We start from the raw sequence: 13401 nt of genomic DNA on the forward strand, positions 1-13401 counted from the left end.
TTCCTTCATGTAGAGAAACTCAATGCTTTCTTGCCACATTTTGAAACCCTTCCCTCTTTTATTCATAGCCTGTACACTTTTGTCAGCCAGTCAATCACTACTGCACCTCCCAACCACAACATCTCAAGAATGATTTTATCATCTCCAGGTGTCCTACCATTCTTGAGCTTAAGAGTAATTTTCAACTCCTCATCAATAACATTTTATTGCCATTTTCCATACTTCCATGGGTTAGCATAAGTTCAGCAACCCTACATTATCTAAGAAAATGACTTGGGGGGGTATTGTACAGTATAGCACCTACTCCATGTGCCACACAGAATGTGTTGATAACTGACCTAAAAATGTCTTGGCAATTTCATCAACGCTGTTGGTGAACTTCTCAAAGCCAAAATCCATGAAGATGCAGTCTGTCCTTGCACTCTCAAATAAGTGCTGCTGAATGCCTGGAAAAAATTAAATTCATTTATAAGTTTTTAAAGCTGACCTTCATTTGCTGCTGACAGTCAAGAAAAGTTTAAGCTTAATGGGCCAAGAACTGCCAAATTTTTTGTTATGTTCAGCCGGTCCCATGACTGCGTGTCTGGCTGAGTGACCCACTGAGCGATATATTTTCTACCATGTGTCAGCCAGTATCAGTGACAAGCTTAGGTGAGTAAAAGTACTAAATAGCGATCAGTATTGAAAGTCCTTAAAGTCTAATCTATATATATTCACTATTTTATATCAACAGTACTTCAACTGTTTAAACTTATTACGACTCAAATCTTTTGTTTATTTTTCCTTAACCCGAATGACCCCTGTACAACACTAACTCGGTCACTGTGGCTGGACTGAATTTCAGGTGTATCCTTAGTGCAGCTGCTTTCCTTTTGTATAGTTTCCTCATTACCCGGTATCTACATTAGTAGTCCACTGCCAGAGGCAGACTGTGCCATACATAGTACAGGGATAAGTGTCTGTTTACCCCTGTACTGTTTCTTGAAGCGCCTCATTTGATCTATTACAAGATGATTGGATATGGTTACTCTTGGTCCACTTTTTCATATTAATTTCGAATGCAATTTTGCTAACTGGTTTCTATGAATATTAATCCTCAAATTTCAAAGAATTTATGAGAAGAAATCCTAAGAAATATAGTAATCCACATACAATACAGTACATGTTGAGGCAAATACTGAATTGAGTTATAATGGCTTATGTCAACAAACCGTAGTGAACTTACCCAGTAAGAGGTAAAAGATGGTATCTGGCTGGTAGGCTTCCCCATTGGGTTTCCTCAGATCTTTGAGGAAGAGACAGAGGGCATAGTTGAGTTCTTCACAGTTCATGGAAAGCAAGTTCTCTGAGACTAGTTTCATACTGCGGGAGGACGAGACCCCCGCTAGCTCCGCATTCTTTCCCGTTACCCAGCTCTTCCAGGCCGCCAGACCATACACTTTCTGAACACATGACAGTTACATCTGATTAATAAACTGTATTTCCTTAAATCAATCTATGTAATAACACATTTACAACATGGAAAAGTACTAAAGATCAATTTTTGCTGCACTTCTTGGGTTAAAGGAATAACAAAAACAAAAATCATTAGTACAGATACAGTACATATATAACCAACTATGCTTGTAAAAGAAGTGTGACAATATTGATGTACAGTACTTAGTTTGAGTAACATTTATGCTTCCCCGACATCAAGAGTAGGTCAATATACTTATCCATAAGTGCTGTACAGTACAGATGAAAATTATTCCTGTAAAGTTACTAACATTACAGTACAGTAAACCCTCAGTCTAACAGACTAATTTGGGGAACACCATGGTGGCTGAAGCCAAAAGTTACCAACAGTTACAATATATTACAATACACAGTTTAAGTGTAAGGTATACTTAAGTGCAGTATGTAAATGTAAGGCAGTGTAGAGTACAATGGTTTAATAAGTGTATACACATGTACTGTGAAGATTTACACATGTGTCTGTATGTACACAACAGCAGCACTCAGGCACTGGCCATTTGAAACAGCTCTGGAAGTGTGTCTGAACTACACCATCTACAAGGTATAGTAAAATTTCAACAATATATTTTAATTTTATTACTGTACAGGCTTATGTATTTTATTTATTCAGATACATTGTCTTTATGTAGTGATGACCTATCAGACAACCCCTCGGGGACAACAGACATCTCTCTGTTATCTTGAGGGTTTCTCAGAAAGGTTTAGGGTGTTTAATGAGCACCAATGTTTAGTTATTTATATATCACATTTGCCCTAAATGATAAGAAATGAAATATCAGTGAGCAATTTTTCATATTTTTAGCTAAATGCAGGATTAACAAATATGTACTTTTAACCCCAGCTCTTATCTTAGGGAATCTTAGAAGAGCACAGCAGTACTTTAACTCCCCAACCTGAGAGACAGACTATTACTGACTGGACACACAAGATAATGGTAAATAATCTAGCTTAATATATACCGACATAAAGTTTGAATTATAATTTATTTCTTTTACTCTCTTTCAATAACAATAATGGAGTAGATACATGGTGTTGTGGTAAGTGTACAGGAACCTGCTACTTTAGATTCTTTCCATCTTAAATTACGTATGACTTTTCTTTAATTGTGATGCCTACCTGAGAGAATTATGATAACTTTCTTTCTTACAAACTAATAAAAATTGGTCTCTTTGATTATTGATTTATTTTTCATCTTTACAGTAACTCGGAGAAATGTCATAAGCCCGGCAAGGTACCAGGCTTGCCCAGCTGACGTACCAGGTGATTACATATTATCTTTATTATTTTAAACATTTAGTAAGAAAAAAGTAATTGAGCTACAGAGAAAAGCAAAATATAGAAATAAAGAATAACTAAAAAGTTTAATTTGAAGCTATCCAAGTTAATATGAGTTACTTTTGTGGCTCTGAAGACATTAAAGCAATATTCTATTTTGCTTCATATTATTTGTAGTTAACAGTCCTCATATATCCTTTTCTATAAATTTCCAAAGCTGCTGGCAATAATGGAACAAAAAATCTTTTTGACACAATCCCAGAAGAAAATGTCAGGAGGGCTTAGGTTAGGTAGACAGGAAACAGATTTCTCTGTACTGTACTGTTTTGATATTTGCAGCCACAAAAAGAGCTCATATTGAACTTGTATAACTTGAAGATAAAAGTTCTTCATTATTAAAATACTGTATCTGGGTTTTTTCATAATAAATGTTTAATACCAGAAAGATCATTTGTAATCATCGCTTTCTCTGCAAATTTCACTCATGTTAAAAATAGAGTACCCTCTACTGTACTGTACTGTACTGTACTATACTGTACTGCACTCAAAATAATCAAGAAAATATATTTTTGTGAGTGATTATTATAACTACAGTATTCACAAGTAAGAGAATATCTTAGTTAAAAGCTTTATTAAACATTCACTACTTTCTTCAACAAATACCATATACTACCTGTACTGTACAGTATTTTGAGAATAAATTAAAAGATATAATATCAATGATACAAAAATAGCAAGCATTTGTTGCAACAGGTGTTCCAGCATCTAACTGGGCTGTAGCAAATTCTAAGGACCAAGAAATCTGGGCAATTATGAAAGAAAATATAGACTGTCAAGCTTTTCAGAAATTGTGTTTAGGTGTACAGCTAGACCCCGACTTACAACGGGGTTAGGGACCCAAATCCAGGTCGTAAGTCCGACATAGATAAAAAAAAAAATTAAAAAAAAAAAAAAATTAAAAATCTACAATGAAATACAGTACACTAAACGTAATAAATAATGAGGAATGGATACAGTGTGACTGAGTACTTACCTTAAATGTAGTCAGCTGAATGCACACGGGGCCCCCATAATTTTCTATTTACAGGATACATGGAGACTATATTAATTGGAAGAAGCAGAAGAGGAGACAGGGCTGGGTGGGTCATCAATGTCGCTTCCTTCAGACAGGTTTATGTACTGTGGAAACTTGCTGGTTGAAGGTATTGGATCATCTTAAGGGAGTGAAGAGGCAGCACTGATGGGGCGTGAGGAGACAGCACTGGGGGACTTCTTAAAATAGATGTCCAATTTAGACTGCACATTTTTTTTTCTTTTCATTATAAATTTCTCTGTAGCAAGCAAACGAATCTTGGATCATTCTGTCAACTTTGGCATAACGCTCATAATTTTGATCCATGGCATCAAACATTTGCATTGCTTTATTAATTGTAGCAAATGCCTCTGCCATATGTTTCACTGAAAACTTTTTGGGGGGTGCAGGTTCTTCTTCTACCTTTTGTCTCTCTTCTTCCTCTGCAATTTTCTGTGCATCTAGTTCAATAAGATCCTCGTTACTGAGCACTTCTGCTACACTTTCAACCAACTGTCCAACATCTTCATTATCAATTTCTAACTCCAGCTGTTTACCTAACTCCACTATCTTGTTACTAATATCCGAAATAACTTCATTTTCATTAAATCCTTTGAAACTGTTCACATATCTTTTCAGGATTTTCTTCCATATTCCATTCATGCAATGTTTTGTAACCTGATCCCATGCTGCACTAATGTTCTTTATACATGACAAAATGTTGTACTCATTCCAAAACTCTGAGCGTTTTCTCACCTTCAGTAGCAGCAACAGCCTGAGCAAAGGTCATGCGTAAATAATATGCTTTAACGGCTGCAATAGCACCTTGATCCATGGGTTGGATGATAGAGGTAGTGTTAGGTGGAATGTACACTACCTTAACATCAGGGTGCATGCCGTCCAGGTGTGGTGGGTGTCCCGGAGCATTATCCAAAATCAGTAAAATCTGGAATGGAATCTGTTGTTGCAGACAATACTCCTTGGCTCGTGGAATGAAACAAGTCATGAACCAATCCTCAAACGGTACTAGGGTCATCCAGGCTTTCTTGTTACTGCGATAAAACACTGGCAGTGTGTGCTTGCTGACATGTTTAAAAGCCCTGGGGTTCTCTGAATGATAGATCACGAAGGGCTTTAGCTTGAAACCAGCAACATTCCCCCCCCCCAACAGAAGTGTAATTCTGTCCTTGAATGCCTTGAATCCGGGCATTGTTTTCGCCTCTTTGTGGATGTATGTCCGCTCAGGCATGCGCTTCCACAATAATCCAGTCTCATCCACATTGAATATTTGCTCAGGCAAATAATTCCCTTCCACAATCACATCATCTAACTCCTCCTTAAAAGCTTCGGCAGCACCAACATCGGCACTAGCTGCCTCTCCACTCACCTTAACATTGTGTAGACTGTAGCGTTTTTAAATCTATCAAACCACCCATGACTTCCTGTAAAGGTTTGATCACATTCATCTCCTGCCTGCTCCTTCAGGCTTTGGAACAGGCTTCTTGCTTTAGCCTGTATGGTTAGAACGCTTAAGGGTACACACTTATGTGTCTGGTCTTCTATCCATATCACCAATAATTTTTCCATATCGTGAATAGGACCTTGTCTTCTCTTTGATATTATAGTTCCCTTTATAGGTGTTGTTCCTTTCACTACTTCACGAATACGTTCCTTGTCCTTCAGAATAGTGGATATAGTCGAGTGTGAGAAACCTAGGTCGCGTGAGATTGTTGCTACTGTTTTTCCATTCTCATACTGTGTTATTATCTTCATTTTCATCTCAAAAGTAATTGCCTGTCTCCTTTTCCTTGGAACACCACCAGCATTCTCACTTTTACGCTTTCCAGTTATTATAAAGTCAATTAAATACGATAATAACGAAAGTTCACAGCGCGATCAGTATAGGATACGATAGCCAAACACAAACAAAGCGCTCCACTGAGTGAGTGTACCCACGATGCGACCCGAGACGCGCCACCCTCTTGCCCGGGACGGAAACGTTTCGGTATAGAAAATGCACACGTCATTTGAAAATATTTTTGGTCCCGACGGTCGCAGTCATATGTCCCGACGGACGTACGGTCAAAGCAGGTCGTAAGTACCAATGGACGTAAGTCCATGTAGTCGTAAGTCGGGGTCTAGCTGTATATACGTACAGACCAAGTTTGCTTAAATAAAATTCACCACTTTTTATTAGACATCAGCTGACAATGTTGGGGGCTTGCCCATAAGTGGATGACTAGCATCACTATATCCCCCCTCCCCTCAACAAAACCAGATTCTGGGTATATCGAATTAGATGATATATTCGACTGTACTGTATATTCCTATTACAGTAGTACTGTACCATACATATTTACCATTTATTTTTCTTATACTATACTGTATAGTACGGTATTGTCCACTACTCAGTTACAGCTGAGATTGAAGAAGCAATGGAAAATACAGCACTAATAGCAAATGATGGAAAGAACAAAATTACAGAGTTTGACTGGGTAGAAAGTCTCAGTGTACAGTTACTATAAATGAAGATGAGCAGAAAGCTGTGAATGAGTTTAAATATTTGAGAAAAATGTTTAACATTAAAAAAAGGAAAACATGGAAGTTGATGGTAGTGTAATATACAGTAATGAAGAACAAACGGAGTCCTGCCAGCATCAAGAAATAGGAAGAATTTAAACATAAAGTGTGCAAAGAAACTACAGGTACTTAAAGGAATGTGTTTAGACTCTATATATGGATATAAAATCCAGGCTTTTCAAAGTATTTGGGGAAAACATCAGTTGAGAGATTGTTAAGAAAGATCTATAACAGCATCATTGGAAGTACAAGAGTGAATGGATGATCCAGAAAGAGATAACTTTATACAGGGGAGCACGTATATTTGTGGTAGGTAGAGTAAATTTACCTGATGATTCAACTTAGTATACAGTAGACCCTTCCCATTCACAGGTTCACGATTCACAATTTCAACGATTCGTGGTAAGCAGCTGCTTACATGTGAACCTTCTCCTGCAGCGCAATGAGTCACCCCACGCACCCGCGGAGTGTCATCTTACCCTTACCCAGTACCCGGGACCTAGCATCCCATGTTATACTCTCAAAACTTTTGTTTTGTCTTTTTGGGGAAAATGGTCCCGAAAAGACTGCCTAGTGTCAGTGCTAGTGATGCTATTGGAGTGAAACATAAAAGACAAAAGTCAGTGATGACCATGGCAAAGAAAATTTAATTATTAGACAAGTTAAAGGAGGAAATGAGTGCTGCGGCAGTTGGTCAGTTGTTTGGTGTGAGCGAATCCACAGTGCGGTACATAAGAAAGAATGAACAAGCAATTCGTGATTCTGTTCAAGCGAGTGCTCCTGCAAGTGCTAAAGTGGCGCAGGTTGTTCGTGACAAGAACATAGTGAAAACTGAGAAAGCACTGAACATTTGGGTCGAGGATCAGCACCGCAAAACTGTTCCGATCAACAGCAACGCGATTCGTGAAAAGGCTAAAAGCCTTTATGCTCATTTTTACGAGTCAACAGGAGGTGAAGGGGCTAGTGCAGTGACTGAGCCAACTTTTAGTGCCAGTAAAGGTTGGTTCAAAAATTTTAAGAAAAGATTCTCGCTCCATAATGTGAAGCTAACTGGGGAGGCCGCATCAGCTGACCACACAGCCGCAGGTGCATTTCCCGCCAAACTAAAGAAAATATTGGAAGAGAAAGGCTACAGACCACAGCAAGTGTTTAATGCCGATGAATCTGGTTTATATTGGAAGAAAATGCCTGGTAGAACGTACATAAACAAGCAGGAGAGGCGTGCCTCTGGGTTCAAGGCAGCCAAGGACAGTGACGCTCATGTTCTGTGGCAATGCGGCTGGCCACATTATCAAGCCTGGCTTGCATTACTGCTCAGCAAACCCTAGGGCTTTAAAGGGTAAACACAAGAACCTTTTGCCAGTGTTTTGGCAGTCTAACAAAAAGGCATAGGTAACTGTGCAAGCATTCCTGGACTGGTTCCATAAATGCTTCGCCCAAAAGTGGAAAAATACCTTGCTTCCAACAAGATAGAATTCAAGGTGTTATTATTGATAGACAATGCACCAGGCCACCCAGAAAGTTTACAGTTTAGCCATCCAGGTATAGAGGTGGTGTTCCTACCCCCTAACACCACAGCTCTTATCCAGCCTCTCGATCAGGGTGTAATAAACATCTTTCAGGCATATTACACAGGCCGCTCTTTTGGTTGTATCCATAGTGCCATGGATGAAGACCCTCACCTTGATGTTAGCAAGTGATGGAAAGAGTACAGCACTGTGGAATGCATTACCAACATCAGTGAAGCATTCAATGAACTCAAACCAGAGAAAAGCAATGCTTGTTGGTGCACCTTATGGCCTGAGTGTGTGAATAACTTTCAGGGATTTTTGTCCAAAGTAAAGAATGTGAATGACATTGTTAGTGTTGCACATCAGTTGGGTGGTGAGGGGTTTGTGGACACAGCTGTTGAAGACATGGAAGAGTTGATTGATGGGCATGGAGAGTAACATACATTAGAGGATTTGGAAGAGTTGGTAACAAGTGCCAAGGAAGATGAAGAGGAAGACATTATGGAATTGCAGCAAGAAGGTTGGAGCTTGGAAATTTTTTGTGAACTATTTCGTCAGGAAAAGATGGTGAATAATTTCAATGCTGACCACGACCCTTCCATGGAACGTAGCCTTAAGATGGTTCGAGGAATCAACCAGGTATTGTTTCCCCTACCAGGAAATGTCTAAATACCTCAAAGCCAAGAGGAAACAACTAGCAATCACCATGTTCTTCAAGAAAGAACCAGCTACTATTGCCGCCGCTCCACCCTCCTCCCAGCCAAGTGCCAAACGGTGCCGCCACCTGGTCACGCGCCACTCCACCAACCACCACTGATTTACCCTCTTCCACCAGTGATCTTGATGATCCAGCTTTGCTTCAATAACCAGATGTCTCCCTATGCACCACTTCATCAAGCTCCAGACTTCCACACTTGATTGTAATTACAGTATTGTGAGTTAAGTTTCTTGTACACAGTTTAGGTATACCCGTATATTAGTGCACTAAGGAATAAGTGGCTATTCGCGGTTTTGCCAATTCACACCATTTCTTGGAACCTATACCTCACGAAGGCCAAGGGTCTACTGTATACAGAGCCTTGAAAGGAGGTGTAATCTAATTGGAGATTAAGGATTCACTGTGCATAGTTAGTTTTTTTTAAGTTGAGGATGTGAGGAAAGTGTGTGGAATGTACCCACTTGTAGTTTAAGTTTTCTATTCTTCTTGCACCAATGTCCTCTACTATTTATTCCCTTCCTTAAGGATTCTGTTTCTCTTGACCCATTCCACACATAGTGGAATGAAGACAATATGATAAATAGTTGCTGTGGTGCATATCATCAACATTTCTATCTATATGATTCAACTGTGAAACATGTTTCCCTTTGCATCAGTTGTTGCATAGTACTGTACTGCGCTGAAGTTCTCACAGTATTATACATTATTAACTTCCCTTCCAAATTGTAGATGTGAGGATGCATTAATACTGTTTCACTTAAACTGGAAATGATTACTGACATATTGTATACACTTGAGTGCATTTTCTTATCCAAGTGGTTCCTCTTGGTAACTTGATCAAAGTTTTACCCCTTTTGTGCTGAATTAAATTGTCTGGTGTTAAAAAAAAAAGTGGCATCCCTGTAGTTAATGTGTTAGGGGTGGTAGTCTACTAACCCCATGTGTACGGGGTCCCTCTGTGCTGAATAAAACTGTCTGGCGTTTGCCAATTGAAGAACTAAAAGTGGCATCCCCATAGTTCATGGGTCATATTTTCTTTACTATATTAAAATGTCTCATTCAATTTGTTTAAAATTTTGAACGAGGTTTAGTGTTATGTAATACAGAGTACGTACTGTTTATTGGTGCTGTTGTCCTCCGATAGCATTTCAGGACCTAATATTCTATGGTTTAACTTTGTTTCTGTTTGACTTTCATCATGATATATGAAGTAAGTTTAAAGATATATTCACTATTACAATATTCTATCACAACATTATTCAAGGTGAATATAATATGGCAAGTATACTTGTAAAGTACTGTATTCCACAACCAATCATAGAGGATATGATTAAACAGACACACATACAAACTCTCCCTTCAGGTATTGTTAAGCAGCTATTCTTACAGTTAAACAGTTTCTGCTACAGTACTGTACTGTATTGCCCTTCCAAAACATACCCTCAAATATTCATCTGGTATTTCTTTGTCACATCACACAACCAAGCATCACTCACTAGCAACATGACCCAACAAATATTACTCATCCACAAGCTCTCTAGTCATTCCTGTTTCCTGGATATCAATAATCTCAACTTCTAGTGCATTCTTCCATCTCCTTTGGTCTTTCAGTCCCCTCTTACCATCCACCATTAAATCTTACACTTATCAATGTTTATACACACACTAATCCATCCTGGATCCAGCCTTGTTCCCGACACTTTTTTCACTTCCACATCTATTAACCTCTACAGCTCTTATTACCTTTAAAATATCTAATGTCTAAGTTTTTGTTAGTTAACCACTTCACTAGATCGGGACACCACTTTCAATATTTTATTTGGCTAATGCCAGATGATTTTATTCAGCACAGAAAGGACCCTGTACACAAGGGGTTAAAGACCCAAAGAGGATGTGAAAAGGCTGGGAATAAGAGGGCTACTGAAGAAATGAATCCCTTTTCTATTATCAAATAAGTTCTAAATTTTTTTATTGCAAAGTTCCTCTTGACCTGCTGGTGACTAAAGTTCAGTGTTAAATACTACGTGACATACTGTATTGTACTGAAGAATTAGTGGATTATAAACTGGATTTGGCGATGTACTAGCATATCAAAGTTGTGTTAATTATGCTGACCTATCAGTGAACTGTGCCTCACTTAGTGACTTACAGCTCAGTTAAACAGATACTTGTGACTTATGGTTGAGTGATAGATTTAATGGCAACCTTCTCGAAGCTGATAAGTGTTGAAAAGTTACTGGTGACTTACTAGGCTGGGCAGAACATCCAAATCCTTTATACAAATTACCATGTTATGGATCCCCTGACCACCTGCTACAAATTACCATGTTATGGATCCCCTGACCACCTGCTACAAATTACCATGTTATGGATCCCCTGACCACCTGCTACAAATTACCATGTTATGGATCCCCTGACCACCTGCTACAAATTACCATGTTATGGATCCCCTAACCACCTGCTACAAATTACCATGTTATGGATCCCCTAACCACCTGCTACAAATTACCATGTTATGGATCCCCTGACCACCTGCTTGTCTATGTGGATTATCAATCAAACGAAATTCTATTGTAACAAAGAAGACTCACTGTATGTCTAAGGGTGACCATTGCCCAACTTCATCCCTCGCTACAATTTTCGGAACTATCTTAAGCTCTCATTTTCTCCGTCACCTTGAATGCCTTCTCTTTTGTCGGATCACCAGTATGGTTTCGCCAGGCGAGATCTACTGGTGATCTGCTCTCTTACTGCACCCATCTTTGGTTATCCTCTCTTAGGGATTATGGGGAAATTTTTGTCGTGGCCCTTGACATCTCCAAATCATTTGACAGGGTATGGCACAAGTCTTTTCTTTCTAAGCTTCCCTTTTATGGTTTTCTTCTTCAATCTGTTCTCTCATTTATAGCTTCCTTGAGAACCGATTCATGACTGTTATTGTCGAGGGTTCGATCTTGCACCAATTCCTCTAAAATGTCATTGAAGCCACACATCCACAACATTGCTAAAGCTGCCTCCCAAAAGTTGGAGATGTTGTACAAATACCATAGCTACTTCACTCCTGAGCAGTTGCTTCAAGTTTATAAGGGATTCATTCATCCTAACTTGGAATACTGCTCTCACATCTGGGGTGGCTCTTCTTCTGTCCAACTGTTAGATAGGGTGGAATCAAAAGCATTTCGTGTTACTAACTCTCCTCCTTTAGTCGATAAGTTCTCTTCCCTTTTTCTTTGCTGCAAAGTTGGTTCACTCTCTTTTTACAGGTACTTTAACAGGCAATGTTTGGTGGATTTGGCATTCTGTGTACTGTACTATACTACCAGCAAGGTTGTGGGCTCGTAACACACGTCTTGCCCGCGGTGCCCACCGTTTCTCTGTGGATGTCGGTCACACTAGAATAACCCGTTATAGTACCTCCTTCTTTCCTCACACAGCCAAACTGTGGAATGCTCTGCCTTCTTCTGTGCTTCCATCCTCTTACAATCTGTCTCGCTTCAATAAGCTGTTTTCCAGCCTTTTCGTGATGTAGATTAACATAATCTTTTTCTGCTTGAATTTGTATTTTTGCCCCCCCAAAAATACAGGGAAGCTCACCATCCATATATACAAAGGCGCTATAGAGATCACGTTTGCACGCAGGCAGTGAATATTTACAAATCACGAAATCTTGGTAGAAATATATGAAAAAATTTCCAGTTTTATTAAAGATCAGATAGTAATTGTTGACATTACTGTGGTAACTTTTGATGATCTTTGACATAAACTTTTATCAGCCGCTGGAATAAGGTGGTAATGTTTACTCACTTGAGAAAGGTGTTAGGTTCCATTTGTGAACATTTTGTAACAATCACTAATGAATTGTGGATGCGTCCTAATGTAGGGCGATTCACTAGTAACTTCTGAGTGATTTTTGTTTTATGTTGATCACTTCTGAGGTTGACCTGTATTTTCATTTTATAAAAATTTTGTCCTATGAAAACAATTACACACAGGCAACTAATATTAGTGCATTGAAGCCAAAATACACATCAGATGACAGACCATAATACAAACTTATAAACGTAGGCAGGTAAAATGTCACAGGTCTCAAACAAGTGCAAATTTTACATAATATAATTAAATTTTTGCACTCTTGTTGATCTTTTGTCACCCAAACTACATTATGAGGATACACAGACTGTACTCATACTTGACACACTATTTAACTGCTTCAACAGACTTGTTCTGCTATGATATTTCCTTTTCCCAAAAAGAGTTCCATCTGGCTTATCTCTGTTGCTTTACACAGCCCAACAGGACACAATAGCAGCATAGTATCCAATTTTCTCCCACTTTTCACATATTTTCTCACAACAATGCAAGGTGGTAGAATCAAGAGGAAGCACTCACTCACTCTATTCATTTGCAGTCATGTATTCATTCTTACTGCACATTCATAATTGTAAATCATATTGGACAAAACGGTTTTCTCACTACAGTTGATTGATATTAGTGTTTTGAGCATCAAAGCTTATCAAAATTTAGATGATTTATGCAATTCACAATTTTGACTGTTTACACTGCCCTGATCATTGCAATGATTTTATATGCTTACTCATATTTCAAACAAACTTTTCATTATAAATACAGTAAAGTATTACTATTTTTAGGCAATTTAAACATCCTTTGAGCATAAATGTGTTTTAATCAGGTGTATTTCAGTATCCATCCCGATACGTCTTCAGACCTGG

General features: G+C 38.6%; 1 protein-coding gene across 5 annotated transcripts in view; it reads right to left on the reverse strand.

Moving 5' to 3' along the window:
* LOC121872461 (zinc finger MYM-type protein 4-like) overlaps window positions 1–13401 on the reverse strand; it is a 74173-nt gene that overhangs the window by 9545 nt on the left and 51227 nt on the right. For 2 of the 5 annotated variants that reach the window (XM_042375242.1, XM_042375241.1), the window contains 2 exons: window positions 1226–1442; window positions 339–446 (listed from right to left, as the gene is read on the reverse strand). In XM_042375242.1, the coding sequence (XP_042231176.1) occupies window positions 339–446; window positions 1226–1442 (325 nt within the window). Of the gene's footprint in view, window positions 1–338; window positions 447–1225; window positions 1443–13299; window positions 13398–13401 lie in introns of those variants that run through there. The other 3 variants (XM_042375245.1, XR_006090090.1, XM_042375244.1) reach the window with 3 other exon arrangements.

This window comes from Homarus americanus, unplaced genomic scaffold (genome assembly GCF_018991925.1).
Source record: "Homarus americanus isolate GMGI-L3 unplaced genomic scaffold, GMGI_Hamer_2.0 scaffold11302, whole genome shotgun sequence".
Taxonomy (NCBI): Eukaryota; Metazoa; Arthropoda; class Malacostraca; order Decapoda; family Nephropidae; genus Homarus; species Homarus americanus.